Source organism: Oncorhynchus nerka, linkage group LG2, assembly GCF_034236695.1.
Source record: "Oncorhynchus nerka isolate Pitt River linkage group LG2, Oner_Uvic_2.0, whole genome shotgun sequence".
Lineage (NCBI taxonomy): Eukaryota > Metazoa > Chordata > Actinopteri > Salmoniformes > Salmonidae > Oncorhynchus > Oncorhynchus nerka.
In genome coordinates this window covers 80,063,256-80,077,072 of record NC_088397.1, presented here as the reverse complement: position 1 = coordinate 80,077,072, position 13,817 = coordinate 80,063,256, and the positions used below count along the sequence as shown (strand labels likewise).

General features: G+C 44.6%; 1 protein-coding gene across 1 annotated transcript; it reads left to right on the top strand.

Annotated features, from left to right (window-relative positions):
* The first annotated feature begins 980 nt into the window (after positions 1-980).
* On the top strand, positions 981-1,412 carry LOC115131771 (galactose-specific lectin nattectin-like). Its single transcript, XM_029663752.2, has one exon. The coding sequence runs from the start codon at positions 981-983 to the stop codon at positions 1,410-1,412; it is 432 nt and encodes a 143-aa protein (XP_029519612.2).
* Positions 1,413-13,817: the final 12,405 nt, after the last annotated feature.

Sequence of the window (13,817 nt, the reverse complement as noted above, 5' to 3'; positions counted from 1 at the left end):
GGATTATCTTGGCAAAGGAGAAATGCTCACTAACAGGGATGTAAACCAAATTGTGCACAACATTTTAGAGAAATGGAAAATGTCTGGGATCTTTTAATTCAGCTCATGAAACATTGGACCAACACTTTACATGTTGAGTTTATATTTTTGTTCAGTATACATCATTGGATGAGACCTTGTGAGAATGCTGGATTGGGGGAATGCTGAGATTGAGCCTTGTGGTGCTTTCAAGACAACTGGGGACTCAAGGTCAAATCATGACGTCATTGATCTTCAGGTCGGAAAGTAGGAGCTCTAGAAAGACGCCAGAGTTTCCGACTTCCGATTCCGAGTTGGACGATCATTCAAAATTATTTTTCCCATCGAGCTAGTTTTTTATCAAGTTCCCAGTTGTCTTGAACGCACTGAAGTTGGAAGTCGGAGAGTTACCAGGTCCCAGTTTCCAATTGTTTTGAATGCAGCATATAGGCCAATGGGAAAGTGGGTTCTGTCTTAACTGAGCTCAGAACTATAACACTAACCACTCGCTAGAATTGTTTACTGTAGATCCGCTCCTTCAAAAGTTCATTTTCAAATATGTGTGTTGTTTGTCAAGAAGCCTTGGTATCAACACTTGTTGGAAAAAGTAATGGAATAACACAGTTGCAAAGCTCATATTACCCCAGGCTCACATGCCAATACACCTTTCTGAAAGGGCTGTAGCGCTGCTGACACTTTTTGTGAAGAAAGAACACTATTTATTTATTTTTACACTTTTTGAATTTGTTTTTTTGTTGTTGCTCTGAAGTTAAATATATTAACTAAGCAGCTTCTGTAAAAGCTGAAGCCAATAGTACATTTATATAACATTCACTCTTAGTTGTAAAAGAGTTACCAATGATATCATGGCCACCAGCCCTCTTTAAAATGGCAGGACCCATTGCAACCCAGCTCACCTCCCAGTGTCTGCCCATCAGTACTCAGCACCAACACTCAGCACCATGTTCGTGTTCCTCTGTATCGTCTCCCTCCTCACCCTGGCGTTGGATGCTGAACAGGACTTTACTGTGACAAACCAGGAGGAAGAGCTATCCCAAAAATCCTGCGACGTGGGATGGTACCGCTTTAGCGGACACTGCTACAAGTACGTTGCTTCACAATTGGATTGGGCCGAATCCTCCTGTGTGGCTCAGGGAGCAAACCTGGCCTCAGTGCATAGTGAGAATGAACACAAGTTTATCCAGAAGCTGGTCATGAGTCAAGACCCTACAGAGAGGTACACCTGGATCGGGCTGTATGGGACTGACAAGGAGGGCAGGTGGATGTGGTCTGATGGGTCGAAGATGGACTTAATAATGAAGACTGTGAAGAGAAACTTTGACCAACACAAGCTGTGGAATGATTACATGGGCTCCATCCCCTGGCTGTCTTGAGAGTTCAATGCGCAAAATAAATATTGGTTTTCAATAATAAAGAAACGCATTTTATTGAAAATATTGTTATTTTATTGTAATTATTTTTTTTAAATATACATTTTCTGAAGAAAATGTGTGTGCTTGCCTCAGTTGTCTTGGTAGTTGAAGTTGTTGTGGTACCCTTAAAGTGGAAATCTGGGGTTGGTATGCATTTTCTTTACTTTTAAAGTAGCCATTTGTAGCCATTTATTCTTGAGGAATATAACTTATAAATCCCTCATGGGTTTAATTCAACTAACTGTCTCACCCCATCAGAGCCCAAAATATAAACTGGTTTAACTCCAATGTTTGTAAACAGTGTAATTGTAAACGAAACATGGTTAAGATCATTTTGATCTCACGGGTGGTCAGTCCTTGCATCCATAACTTGAATCTATGAATTTGAGAGTGGTTACATTTCTCCAGCCCTATCTCTCAGCTGTTTACCAAAAAAGTGGTGATTGCCCTGATGAGATGAGGGTTTTTGAGAGTATTGGCAACGGTCCAAATTTACTCTGTCTTGATTTGGTCCTCTTGAGCACGAGTCTATAGTGTCTAACAGTGGCCATTGATTGTTTATTCCCATAAAGATGCAGATGCACCACTTATACACACCTGCTTTGTTTTCAGTCAGGGATTGTTTCAAACAAGTGCTCTCCTTGGTAGCTTGTTGGATGTCTCAAATGTAGGCTGCTTTTTCGTAGCCTACACATTTTCAAAACAATGAGTGACAGGGATCATTTTAGATGCTGACAACTAGGAGATTCTGGGAAGCAGAAAGGCTCAGACATGATTATGTCATTTGTTGAAGTGCCTCTCTTTCCAGGTAATGAAAAGTACTTCATAATAATTGCCATGAAATCCCTATTGTCTTCAATTAGATTATGCGTTTTTATTAAGAGAACTTCATCCACCTGTTGAGTAATCTACATCTATATGATAGCAGGTAGCTTTTTTGTGATCTTGTTTTTTAAGCATACTTGATTAGGTTCTGTTGTGTAGGTTTTATTTGGGATCAAAGAATGTGCCTAGTGAGATAACTCACTGTCTAGTTTGATTCGATTTGGAAAGGAAGGCAACATTCTTGCTTACACTTCCAGTCTACTGGTAGATCTAAGCTATTGGAGGTCAAGAGGACCCCTGTTTCAAAATCCACATGAATGGACTAAATACATCTAAATCTATACATCCAAATATAATTTAATTGGAATACTGTTTGGCATTAGGGGAGACTGGGGGCAATTGTAACAGTTTTTGTCTTTTACCCTGTCGCTCAGGGACCACTTGAACTAGGACAGACATTTTTTTATATAAGAAACTGATATGTCTCCTAATCATTCATACAATGTATATATCTGTACATAAGATGGTCAGATCACAATATTGCTTTTAATCTGAAAAGTCTGGTCGTTACATTTGCCCCTGTGCAATTGTAACAGTAGTTGGGGTCAATACATCCACTTAAAGGAAAACTCCACCCAAAAACTATATTTTGGTATTCATTTCATTAGTCCATTGTTGACATAGTCCCACATTGTTTTGCTTGTAAGCAATCATGTTTTCAAGACATGTAACTTTCAAAATACAGAAATCATCCCTGTATGATGCATTTAGCACCATATGATGCAAGTAACAGTTTGTGACAGTTTGTCTTTTACTGTATAATATGATAGACAAATGTAATGATTTTGCAAGAAATATTAGTATTTCTTTGTACATAACCAATCATTACAGTAACACCCATGTTTGTGCATGGCCATACATAACATCTGAACAGTCTGATGGTGCCCAGGTTATATCTGTTTACAACTTATTTGGCACTCTACAGGACCTCAAGACTGTCTAAACTTAGTATTTGTATAATTCATGTATAATTTATACAATCTTAATTATCACTTGTTTTCATAATTTGGCTACTTAGCTCAGGGTCATTTTAACGTGTTAAATTGCCCCGAACCCAGCAACCATGACAAGACTACAAGTGCCTATGTAAGGGATTTCCTCCTCTTCGGAAGAAGAGGCGAAAAGGATCAGAGGACCAATATGCGACGTGGTAAGTGTCCATGGTTCTTTTAATGCGAAAATGGACACATGAACAACTGAATACAAAAACAATAAACGTGGAATGAACGAAACCCAAAACAGTACCGTGTGGTGAAAAACACAGACACGGAAACAAACACCCACAAACACACAGTGAAACCCAGGCTACCTAAGTATGATTCTCAATCAGAGACAACTAATGACACCTGCCTCTGATTGAGAACCATACTAGGCCAAAACATAGAAATACCCAAATCATAGAAAAACAAACATAGACTGCCCACCCCAACTCACGCCCTGACCATACTAAATAATGACAAAACAAAGGAAATACAGGTCAGAACGTGACAGCCTAGCAAGAAACAACAATAGTGACACGTCATTCATGTCCATGTTTAGCCAACATATAGTGAAGACAATTATACTAGTTTGAATTATTGGACATTAATGCTCAGGGCAGTATACGAAAAATACAGCCAGTGTAAAAAAATTACTTCCACCCCTAAAAAAACTAACATTTGCCCATAAAACGTGCAAATAGTGAGATATTTGGCTGTAACGTTTCAAGCAGGGAGAGAACATACAGTGGGAAAAAAAGGTATGTGAACCCTTTGAAAATACCAGGATTTCTGCATAAATTCATCATACACTTTGATCTGATCTTCATCTAGGTCACAACAATAGACAAACAGTCTGCTTAAACTAATAACATAAAACAATTATACGTTTTCAATTATACACTTTATTGAACACACTGTGTAAATATTCACAGTGCAGGGTGGGAAAAGTATGTGAACCCATGGATTTAATAACTGGTTGACCCTCCATTGGCAGCAATAACCTCAACCAAACGTTTTCTGTGGTTGCGGATCAGACCTCCACAACGGTCAGGAGGAATTTTAGACCATTCCTCTTTACAAAACTGTTTCAGTTCAGCAATATTATTGGGATGTCTGGTATGAACTGCTCTCTTGAGGTCATGTCACAGCATCTCAATTGGGTTGAGGTCAGGACTCTGACTGGGCCACTCCAGAAGGCGTATTTGTTTCTGTTGAAGCCATTTTGTTGTTGATTTTCTTATTTTTTGGGTCATTCTCCTGTTGCATCACCCAACTTATTTTGAGCTTCAATTGGTGGACAGATAGCCTAACATTCTACTGCAAAATGTCTTGATAAACTTGTGAATTCATTTTTCCGTAGATGATAGCAAGCTGTCCAAGCCCTGAGGCAGCAAAGCAGCCCCAAACCATGATGCTCCCTCCACCATACTTTACAGTTGGGATGAGGTTTTGATGTTGGTGTGCTGTTCCTTATTTTCTCCACACATAGTCTTGTGTGTTCCTTCCAAACAACTCAACTGTAGTTTCATCTGTTCACAGAAAATTTTGCCAGTAGCGCTGACTAAATAACTTTTTTGCCCGCTTTGAGGACAATACAGTGCCACTGACACGGCCTGCAACGAAAACATGCGGTCTCTCCTTCACTGCAGCCGAGGTGAGTAAGACATTTAAACGTGTTAACCCTCGCAAGGCTGCAGGCCCAGACGGCATCCCCAGCCGCGCCCTCAGAGCATGCGCAGACCAGCTGGCCGGTGTGTTTACGGACATATTCAATCAATCCCTATACCAGTCTGCTGTTCCCACATGCTTCAAGAGGGCCACCATTGTTCCTGTTCCCAAGAAAGCTAAGGTAACTGAGCTAAACGACTACCGCCCCGTAGCACTCACTTCCGTCATCATGAAGTGCTTTGAGAGACTAGTCAAGGACCATATCACCTCCACCCTACCTGACACCCTAGACCCACTCCAATTTGCTTACCGCCCAAATAGGTCCACAGACGATGCAATCTCAACCACACTGCACACTGCCCTAACCCACCTGGACAAGAGGAATACCTATGTGAGAATGCTGTTCATCGACTACAGCTCGGCATTCAACACCATAGTACCCTCCAAGCTCGTCATCAAGCTCGAGACCCTGGGTCTCGACCCCGCCCTGTGCAACTGGGTACTGACTTCCTGACGGGCCGCCCCCAGGTGGTGAGGGTAGGCAACAACATCTCCTCCCCGCTGATCCTCAACACGGGGCCCCACAAGGGTGCGTTCTGAGCCCTCTCCTGTACTCCCTGTTCACCCACGACTGCGTGGCCACGCACGCTCCAACTCAATCATCAAGTTTGCGGACGACACAACAGTGGTAGGCTTGATTACCAACAACGACGAGACGGCCTACAGGGAGGAGGTGAGGGCCCTCGGAGTGTGGTGTCAGGAAAATAACCTCACACTCAACGTCAACAAAACTAAGGAGATGATTGTGGACTTCAGGAAACAGCAGAGGGAACACCCCTATCCACATCGATGGAACAGTAGTGGAGAGGGTAGCAAGTTTTAAGTTCCTCGGCATACACATCACAGACAAACTGAATTGGTCCACTCACACTGACAGCGTCGTGAAGAAGGCGCAGCAGCGCCTCTTCAACCTCAGGAGGCTGAAGAAATTCGGCTTGTCACCAAAAGCACTCACGAACTTCTACAGATGCACAATCGAGAGCATCCTGGCGGGCTGTATCACCGCCTGGTACGGCAACTGCTCCGCCCTCAACCGTAAGGCTCTCCAGAGGGTAGTGAGGTCTGCACAACGCATCACCGGGGGCAAACTACCTGCCCTCCAGGACACCTACACCACCCGATGTTACAGGAAGGCCATAAAGATCATCAAGGACATCAACCACCCGAACCACTGCCTGTTCACCCCGCTATCATCCAGAAGGCGAGGTCAGTACAGGTGCATCAAAGCTGGGACTGAGAGACTGAAAAACAGCTTCTATCTCAAGGCTATCAGACTGTTAAACAGCCACCATTGAGTGGCTGCTGCCAACACACTGTCATTGACACTGACCCAACTCCAGCCACTTTAATAATGGGAATTGATGGGAAATGATGTAAATATATCACTAGCCACTTTAAACAATGCTACCTTATATAATGTTACTAACCCTACATTATTCATCTCATATGCATACGTATATACTGTACTCTACATCATCGACTGCATCCTTATGTAATACATGTATCACTAGCCACTTTAACTATGCCACTTTGTTTACTTTGTCTACATACTCATCTCATATGTATATACTGTACTCGATACCATCTACTGTATGCTGCTCTGTACCATCACTCACTCATATATCCTTATGTACATATTCTTTATCCCCTAACACTGTGTATAAGACAGTAGTTTTAGAATTGTTAGTTAGATTACTTGTTGGTTATCACTGCATTGTCGGAACTAGAAGCACAAGCATTTCGCTACACTCGCATTAACATCTGCTAACCATGTGTATGTGACAAATAAAATTTGATTTGATTTGATTTGATTTGATTTGATCAAGGTGCACTTTTGCAAACTTCAGACGTTTTTTTTTGACACACTTCGGTCCGCAGGTAGTATAACTTTTCATTACATTTCATTACATTTCATTATAGTACAACGGTTTGATTTGTCTAATCTTAGCAATTTCTTCTTAGCTAGCTACATAGCCGTCATTGTATCAAAGATAATTGCGTAATTATCGTATTTCGTCGTCCTAACGTAGTCTACACTGCTATCTGCCCAGCAGCTAGCCAGCTAGCAAACGTCCACCGTCTACCGAATAGCAGCACTGTAGAAACTATTACACTCAACTGAACGACTTGATTAGTGTAGTGTTAGCTAGCTACATAGTTGTCTTTGCTGTCTTCGTATCCAAGATAATTGTGTAGTTTAGAGTGTGTAGTTTTAGAGTGATTATCTTAAGTTACCGAGGTTAGCTAGCCAGCTATTTGTCGTCCTTAACGTAGGAGACACTGCTAGCTAGCCAACAGCTAGCCAACGTCTACCGAATAGAACTTCCGCACTCAACAACCCGGTCGCATTCCGCTCGCTCCACAGGTAGTATCACATTTTCATTTCATTTCATTACAGTACAACGGTTTGATTTGTTTGATCGTAGCTAGCTACATAGCTAGCTACATAGCCGTCTTTGTATCAAAGATAATTGTGTAGTCTAGAGCGATTTTCTAGGTTAGCTAGCCAGCTATTGTCGTTCTTTTAACGCAACGTAACGTAATCAACACTGCTAGCTAGCCAGCTAGCCCCGAATAGCAGCACTGTAGCCACTGCCAGCTAGCCTACAAAGTCAACAACGCAGCCACTGCCAGCTAGCCTACTTCAGCAGTACTGTATCATTTTAATCATTTTAGTCAATAAGATTCTTGCTACGTAAGCTTAACTTTCTGAACATTCGAGACGTGTAGTCCACTTGTCATTCCAATCTCCTTTGCATTAGCGTAGCCTCTTCTGTAGCCTGTCAACTATGTGTCTGTCTATCCCTGTTCTCTCCTCTCTGCACAGACCATACAAACGCTCCACACCGCGTGGCCGCGGCCACCCTAATCTGGTGGTCCCAGCGCGCACGACCCACGTGGTGTTCCAGGTCTCCGGTAGCCTCTGGAACTGCCGATCTGCGGCCAACAAGGCAGAGTTCATCTCAGCCTATGCCTCCCTCCAGTCCCTCGACTTCTTGGCACTGACGGAAACATGGATCACCACAGATAACACTGCTACTCCTACTGCTCTCTCTTCGTCCGCCCACGTGTTCTCGCACACCCCGAGAGCTTCTGGTCAGCGGGGTGGTGGCACCGGGATCCTCATCTCTCCCAAGTGGTCATTCTCTCTTTCTCCCCTTACCCATCTGTCTATCGCCTCCTTTGAATTCCATGCTGTCACAGTTACCAGCCCTTTCAAGCTTAACATCCTTATCATTTATCGCCCTCCAGGTTCCCTCGGAGAGTTCATCAATGAGCTTGATGCCTTGATAAGCTCCTTTCCTGAGGACGGCTCACCTCTCACAGTTCTGGGCGACTTTAACCTCCCCACGTCTACCTTTGACTCATTCCTCTCTGCCTCCTTCTTTCCACTCCTCTCCTCTTTTGACCTCACCCTCTCACCTTCCCCCTACTCACAAGGCAGGCAATACGCTCGACCTCATCTTTACTAGATGCTGTTCTTCCACTAACCTCATTGCAACTCCCCTCCAAGTCTCCGACCACTACCTTGTATCCTTTTCCCTCTCGCTCTCATCCAACACTTCCCACACTGCCCCTACTCGGATGGTATCGCGCCGTCCCAACCTTCGCTCTCTCTCCCCGCTACTCTCTCCTCTTCCATCCTATCATCTCTTCCCTCTGCTCAAACCTTCTCCAACCTATCTCCTGATTCTGCCTCCTCAACCCTCCTCTCCTCCCTTTCTGCATCCTTTGACTCTCTATGTCCCCTATCCTCCAGGCCGGCTCGGTCCTCCCCTCCCGTTCCGTGGCTCGACGACTCATTGCGAGCTCACAGAACAGGGCTCCGGGCAGCCGAGCGGAAATGGAGGAAAACTCGCCTCCCTGCGGACCTGGCATCCTTTCACTCCCTCCTCTCTACATTTTCCTCTTCTGTCTCTGCTGCTAAAGCCACTTTCTACCACTCTAAATTCCAAGCATCTGCCTCTAACCCTAGGAAGCTCTTTGCCACCTTCTCCTCCCTCCTGAATCCTCCTCCCCCTCCCCCCCTCCCTCCTCTCTGCAGATGACTTCGTCAACCATTTTGAAAAGAAGGTCGACGACATCCGATCCTCGTTTGCTAAGTCAAACGACACCGCTGGTTCTGCTCACACTGCCCTACCCTGTGCTCTGACCTCTTTCTCCCCTCTCTCTCCAGATGAAATCTCGCGTCTTGTGACGGCCGGCCGCCCAACAACCTGCCCGCTTGACCCTATCCCCTCCTCTCTTCTCCAGACCATTTCCGGAGACCTTCTCCCTTACCTCACCTCGCTCATCAACTCATCCCTGACCGCTGGCTACGTCCCTTCCGTCTTCAAGAGAGCGAGAGTTGCACCCCTTCTGAAAAACCTACACTCGATCCCTCCGATGTCAACAACTACAGACCAGTATCCCTTCTTTCTTTTCTCTCCAAAACTCTTGAACGTGCCGTCCTTGGCCAGCTCTCCCGCTATCTCTCTCAGAATGACCTTCTTGATCCAAATCAGTCAGGTTTCAAGACTAGTCATTCAACTGAGACTGCTCTTCTCTGTATCACGGAGGCGCTCCGCACTGCTAAAGCTAACTCTCTCTCCTCTGCTCTCATCCTTCTAGACCTATCGGCTGCCTTCGATACTGTGAACCATCAGATCCTCCTCTCCACCCTCTCCGAGTTGGGCATCTCCGGCGCGGCCCACGCTTGGATTGCGTCCTACCTGACAGGTCGCTCCTACCAGGTGGCGTGGCGAGAATCTGTCTCCTCACCACGTGCTCTCACCACTGGTGTCCCCCAGGGCTCTGTTCTAGGCCCTCTCCTATTCTCGCTATACACCAAGTCACTTGGCTCTGTCATAACCTCACATGGTCTCTCCTATCATTGCTATGCAGACGACACACAATTAATCTTCTCCTTTCCCCCTTCTGATGACCAGGTGGCGAATCGCATCTCTGCATGTCTGGCAGACATATCAGTGTGGATGACGGATCACCACCTCAAGCTGAACCTCGGCAAGACGGAGCTGCTCTTCCTCCCGGGGAAGGACTGCCCGTTCCATGATCTCGCCCTCACGGTTGACAACTCCATTGTGTCCTCCTCCCAGAGCGCTAAGAACCTTGGCGTGATCCTGGACAACACCCTGTCGTTCTCAAATAACATCAAGGCGGTGGCCCGTTCCTGTAGGTTCATGCTCTACAACATCCGCAGAGTACGACCCTGCCTCACACAGGAAGCGGCGCAGGTCCTAATCCAGGCACTTGTCATCTCCCGTCTGGATTACTGCAACTCGCTGTTGGCTGGGCTCCCTGCCTGTGCCATTAAACCCCTACAACTCATCCAGAACGCCGCAGCCCGTCTGGTGTTCAACCTTCCTCAAGCTCCTCCGCTCTCTCCACGGCTTCCAGTTGAAGCTCCCCGCTCCATCCGCTGTGAGGGGAACTCCACTGGCTTACACCCAAACAAGGGCACTGATCCAGGCCGCCTCCCTACCACTGAGGAAGTACAGTTCCCGCTCAGCCCAGTCAAAACGCTGCTCTGGCCCCCAATGGTGGAACAAACTCCCTCACGACGCCAGGACAGCGGAGTCAATCACCACCTTCCGGAGACACCTGAAACCCCACCTCTTTCAGGAATACCTAGGATAGGATAAAGTAATCCTTCTCACCCCCCCCCCTTAAAAGATTTAGATGCACTATTGTAAAGTGGCTGTTCCACTGGATGTCATAAGGTGAATGCACCAATCTGTAAGTCGCTCTGGATAAGAGCGTCTGCTAAATGACTTAAATGTAAATGTTAAATGTAAGTGGCTTCTTCCATGGTGTCCTCCCATGAACACCATTATTTTTTAGTGTTTTACGTACTGTCGTCAACAGAGATGTTAGATTGTTCCAGAGATTTCTGTAAGTCTTTAGCTGACACTCTAAGATTCTTCTTAACCTCAATGAGTATTCTGCACTGTGCTCTTGCAGTCATCTTGCAGGACGGCAACTCCTAGGGAGAGTAGCAACTTTCTCAATTTGTCTTACTGTGGACTGATGAACATCAAGGCTTTTAGAGGTACTTTTGTAACCCTTTCCAGCTTTATGCAAGTCAACAATTCTTAATCTTAGGTCTTCTGAGTGAGATCTCTTTTGTTCGAGGCATGGTTCACATCAGGCAATGCTTCTTGTGAATAGCAAACTCAAACTTTGTGAGTGTTTTTTATAGGGCAGGGCAGCTCTAACCGACATATCCAATCTCGTCTCATTGATTGGACTCCAGGTTAGCTGACTCCTGACTACAATTAGCTTTCGGAGAAGTCATTAGCATAGGGTTCACGTACTTCTTCTAACCTACACTGTGAATGTCTAAATGATGTATTCAATATAGACAAGAAAAATACAATAATTTGTGTATTATTAGTTTAAGCATACTATGTGTGTCTATTGTTGTGACTTAGATGAAGGTTAGAAAACATTTGATTACCAATTTCTGCAAAAATCCAGGTAATTCCAAAGTGTTCACATACTTTTTCTTGCCACTGGATATGTGCGTATTTATTTATTTATTTTTTAAATTTCACCCTTATTTAGTTGAGAACAAGTTCTCATTTACAACTGTGACCTGACCAAGATAAAGCAAAGCAGTGCGACAAAAACAACAACATAGAGTTACACTTGGGATAAACAAACATACAGTCAATAACACAGTAGAAAATCTGTATACAGTGTGTGCAAATGAAGTAAGGAGGTAAGGAAATAAATAGGCCATAGTGGCGAAGGGATTGCAATTTAGCAATTAAGACTGGAGTGATAGATGTGCAGATGAGGATGTACAAGTAAAAATACTGGTGTGCAAAAGAGTAGAAAAAAACAAAAACAAATATGGGGATGAGGCAGGTAGTTGGTTGGATGGGCTATTTACAGATGGGCTGTGTACAGCTGCTGCGATCGGTAAGCTGCTCTGACAGACGTGCTTGAAGTTAGTGAGGGAGATATAAGTCTCCAACTTCAGTGATTTTTGCAATTCGTTCCAGTCAATGGCAACAGGGAACTGTAAGGAAAGGCAGCCAAAGGAGATGTTGGCTTTGGGGATGACCGGTGAAAAATAATACTCTGTGAGTTTCATCACTCAAGCTTGTTTCTGTTTCAATAAATTCAAGGTGTTACAATTGCCCCCAGTCTCCCCTATATGGTAAGGATTGTAAACAAGAATCCATTGCTCTATCTCTCTGTCAATGCTCATCTGCCTTTCTTCCTACTCTGTCCTCTGTCTCTCATCTCTGTCTCCTTCATCAGAAAGGGTGTGGATGAAGTGTGCAGCAGGGTTTTTTGTAGAGCTCAGCCCTATGCCAGGAGGAACTGCTGGTATAGACCTGAGAGGTGACAATAACACTGTGAACCGTGGCAATGGCTTTCACAGATACAGCTGACCTTCAGGCTGTATCTCCTCCACACTGATAACAGCCTATCGCTACTGCACAAACGTTGGGAGTGTTTTCCTCAATGTTTCCAAGGTCTACGAGCCCCATTGTTGTGTTGGAGGTTGGATGACATCCAGGGTGACATTTTGACAGCGGTAAATTGTGGAGATATTGTCCTGAAAATATCTGTTTCAATCCCAATTGTGGTAGATGCAGATACAGTATGTATTGTTTGCTGTTGATTACGCTTTGAAATGCTATCTATGGCAATTGAATTCTGGGCTGACATCCAGTTCTTGAGTCTCCTGCGGTCCTCTCCATTCACCTAACCTGAATGGAGAATCAATGGACTCTAAGGCAGACAGATGTGTCAGTAACTGTCTTTCACACACTGATGCTTGATGATGGCCTCCACTCTGTCCTCTCTTCACATTATTTGCTCAAGTAGCTGGTGTGTTTACCACACACACATACACACACACACAAACACACACGGCGACAAGCGAGGCTTGGCAAGGACTGAAACTGCCTGGACCTTGGCTCAATCTCAACTGGTCATATCAATACAGTTTCTCACTTGCTCCTCAATCTGGATTTCTCTCAGGTGAATCTATATGGCAGGAGTACAGAGGGAGGGAAAGTGTGCACATAACAGATTGGTATTTTGGTCCCTCTTTTGTCTCCTGGCATATAATTGTTCATGCTTTATCAATCAATTTTTCCAACAATATCATTCATATGCACATATTCTCATGTCCACGCTTCACTTGCTCCAGCCTGGTTGGTTGCAGTTTGTAGAACTGTTCCTGAACAGTTCCTGTATCAGTTGGTATGAAGAAATAGCCCATGGGAGACAGCAAGGCTAAGAAAGAGAAAACCTCTAATTATTTCTCTATCAATATCTTACCCTTTTTCCATTTGTTTGACTCTCTCGATGCACAACCCCCCCTGTGGTTACCGAGTCCCCATTACTTCCAATCACTTCTTCCAGCAGTTAAGGTGGGACTTGACTAATGGCTAAACCCTCTGTATGGAATCAGGGGGTTCCTTCAGACATTGAGAATTCAACAGGAGCCCTTTTGTAACAACCTCCTTATGGCTCGCTATAGTCTGGCTAACACCTAACTCTTCAAGTCTGGAATGGCTCTTTGATGTCGTCAGCACAATGTGTTGATAATGAAGGGGGCTGTGCTTTTACTGGTTGGCTCTCCTCTGTGTCTTTCTCACTCAAACACCCACACGCACAGCCAAACACAGCCCCCAGCACTGCCCCCTTCCATTACAATGTCTCCCTTTTCAAATCCAAACAACGAGAGGTCTCTAAAGAATTTTGTTGTTGTTGAGAGAACCAATCAACCAATTTCTGAGCGAATATTGCA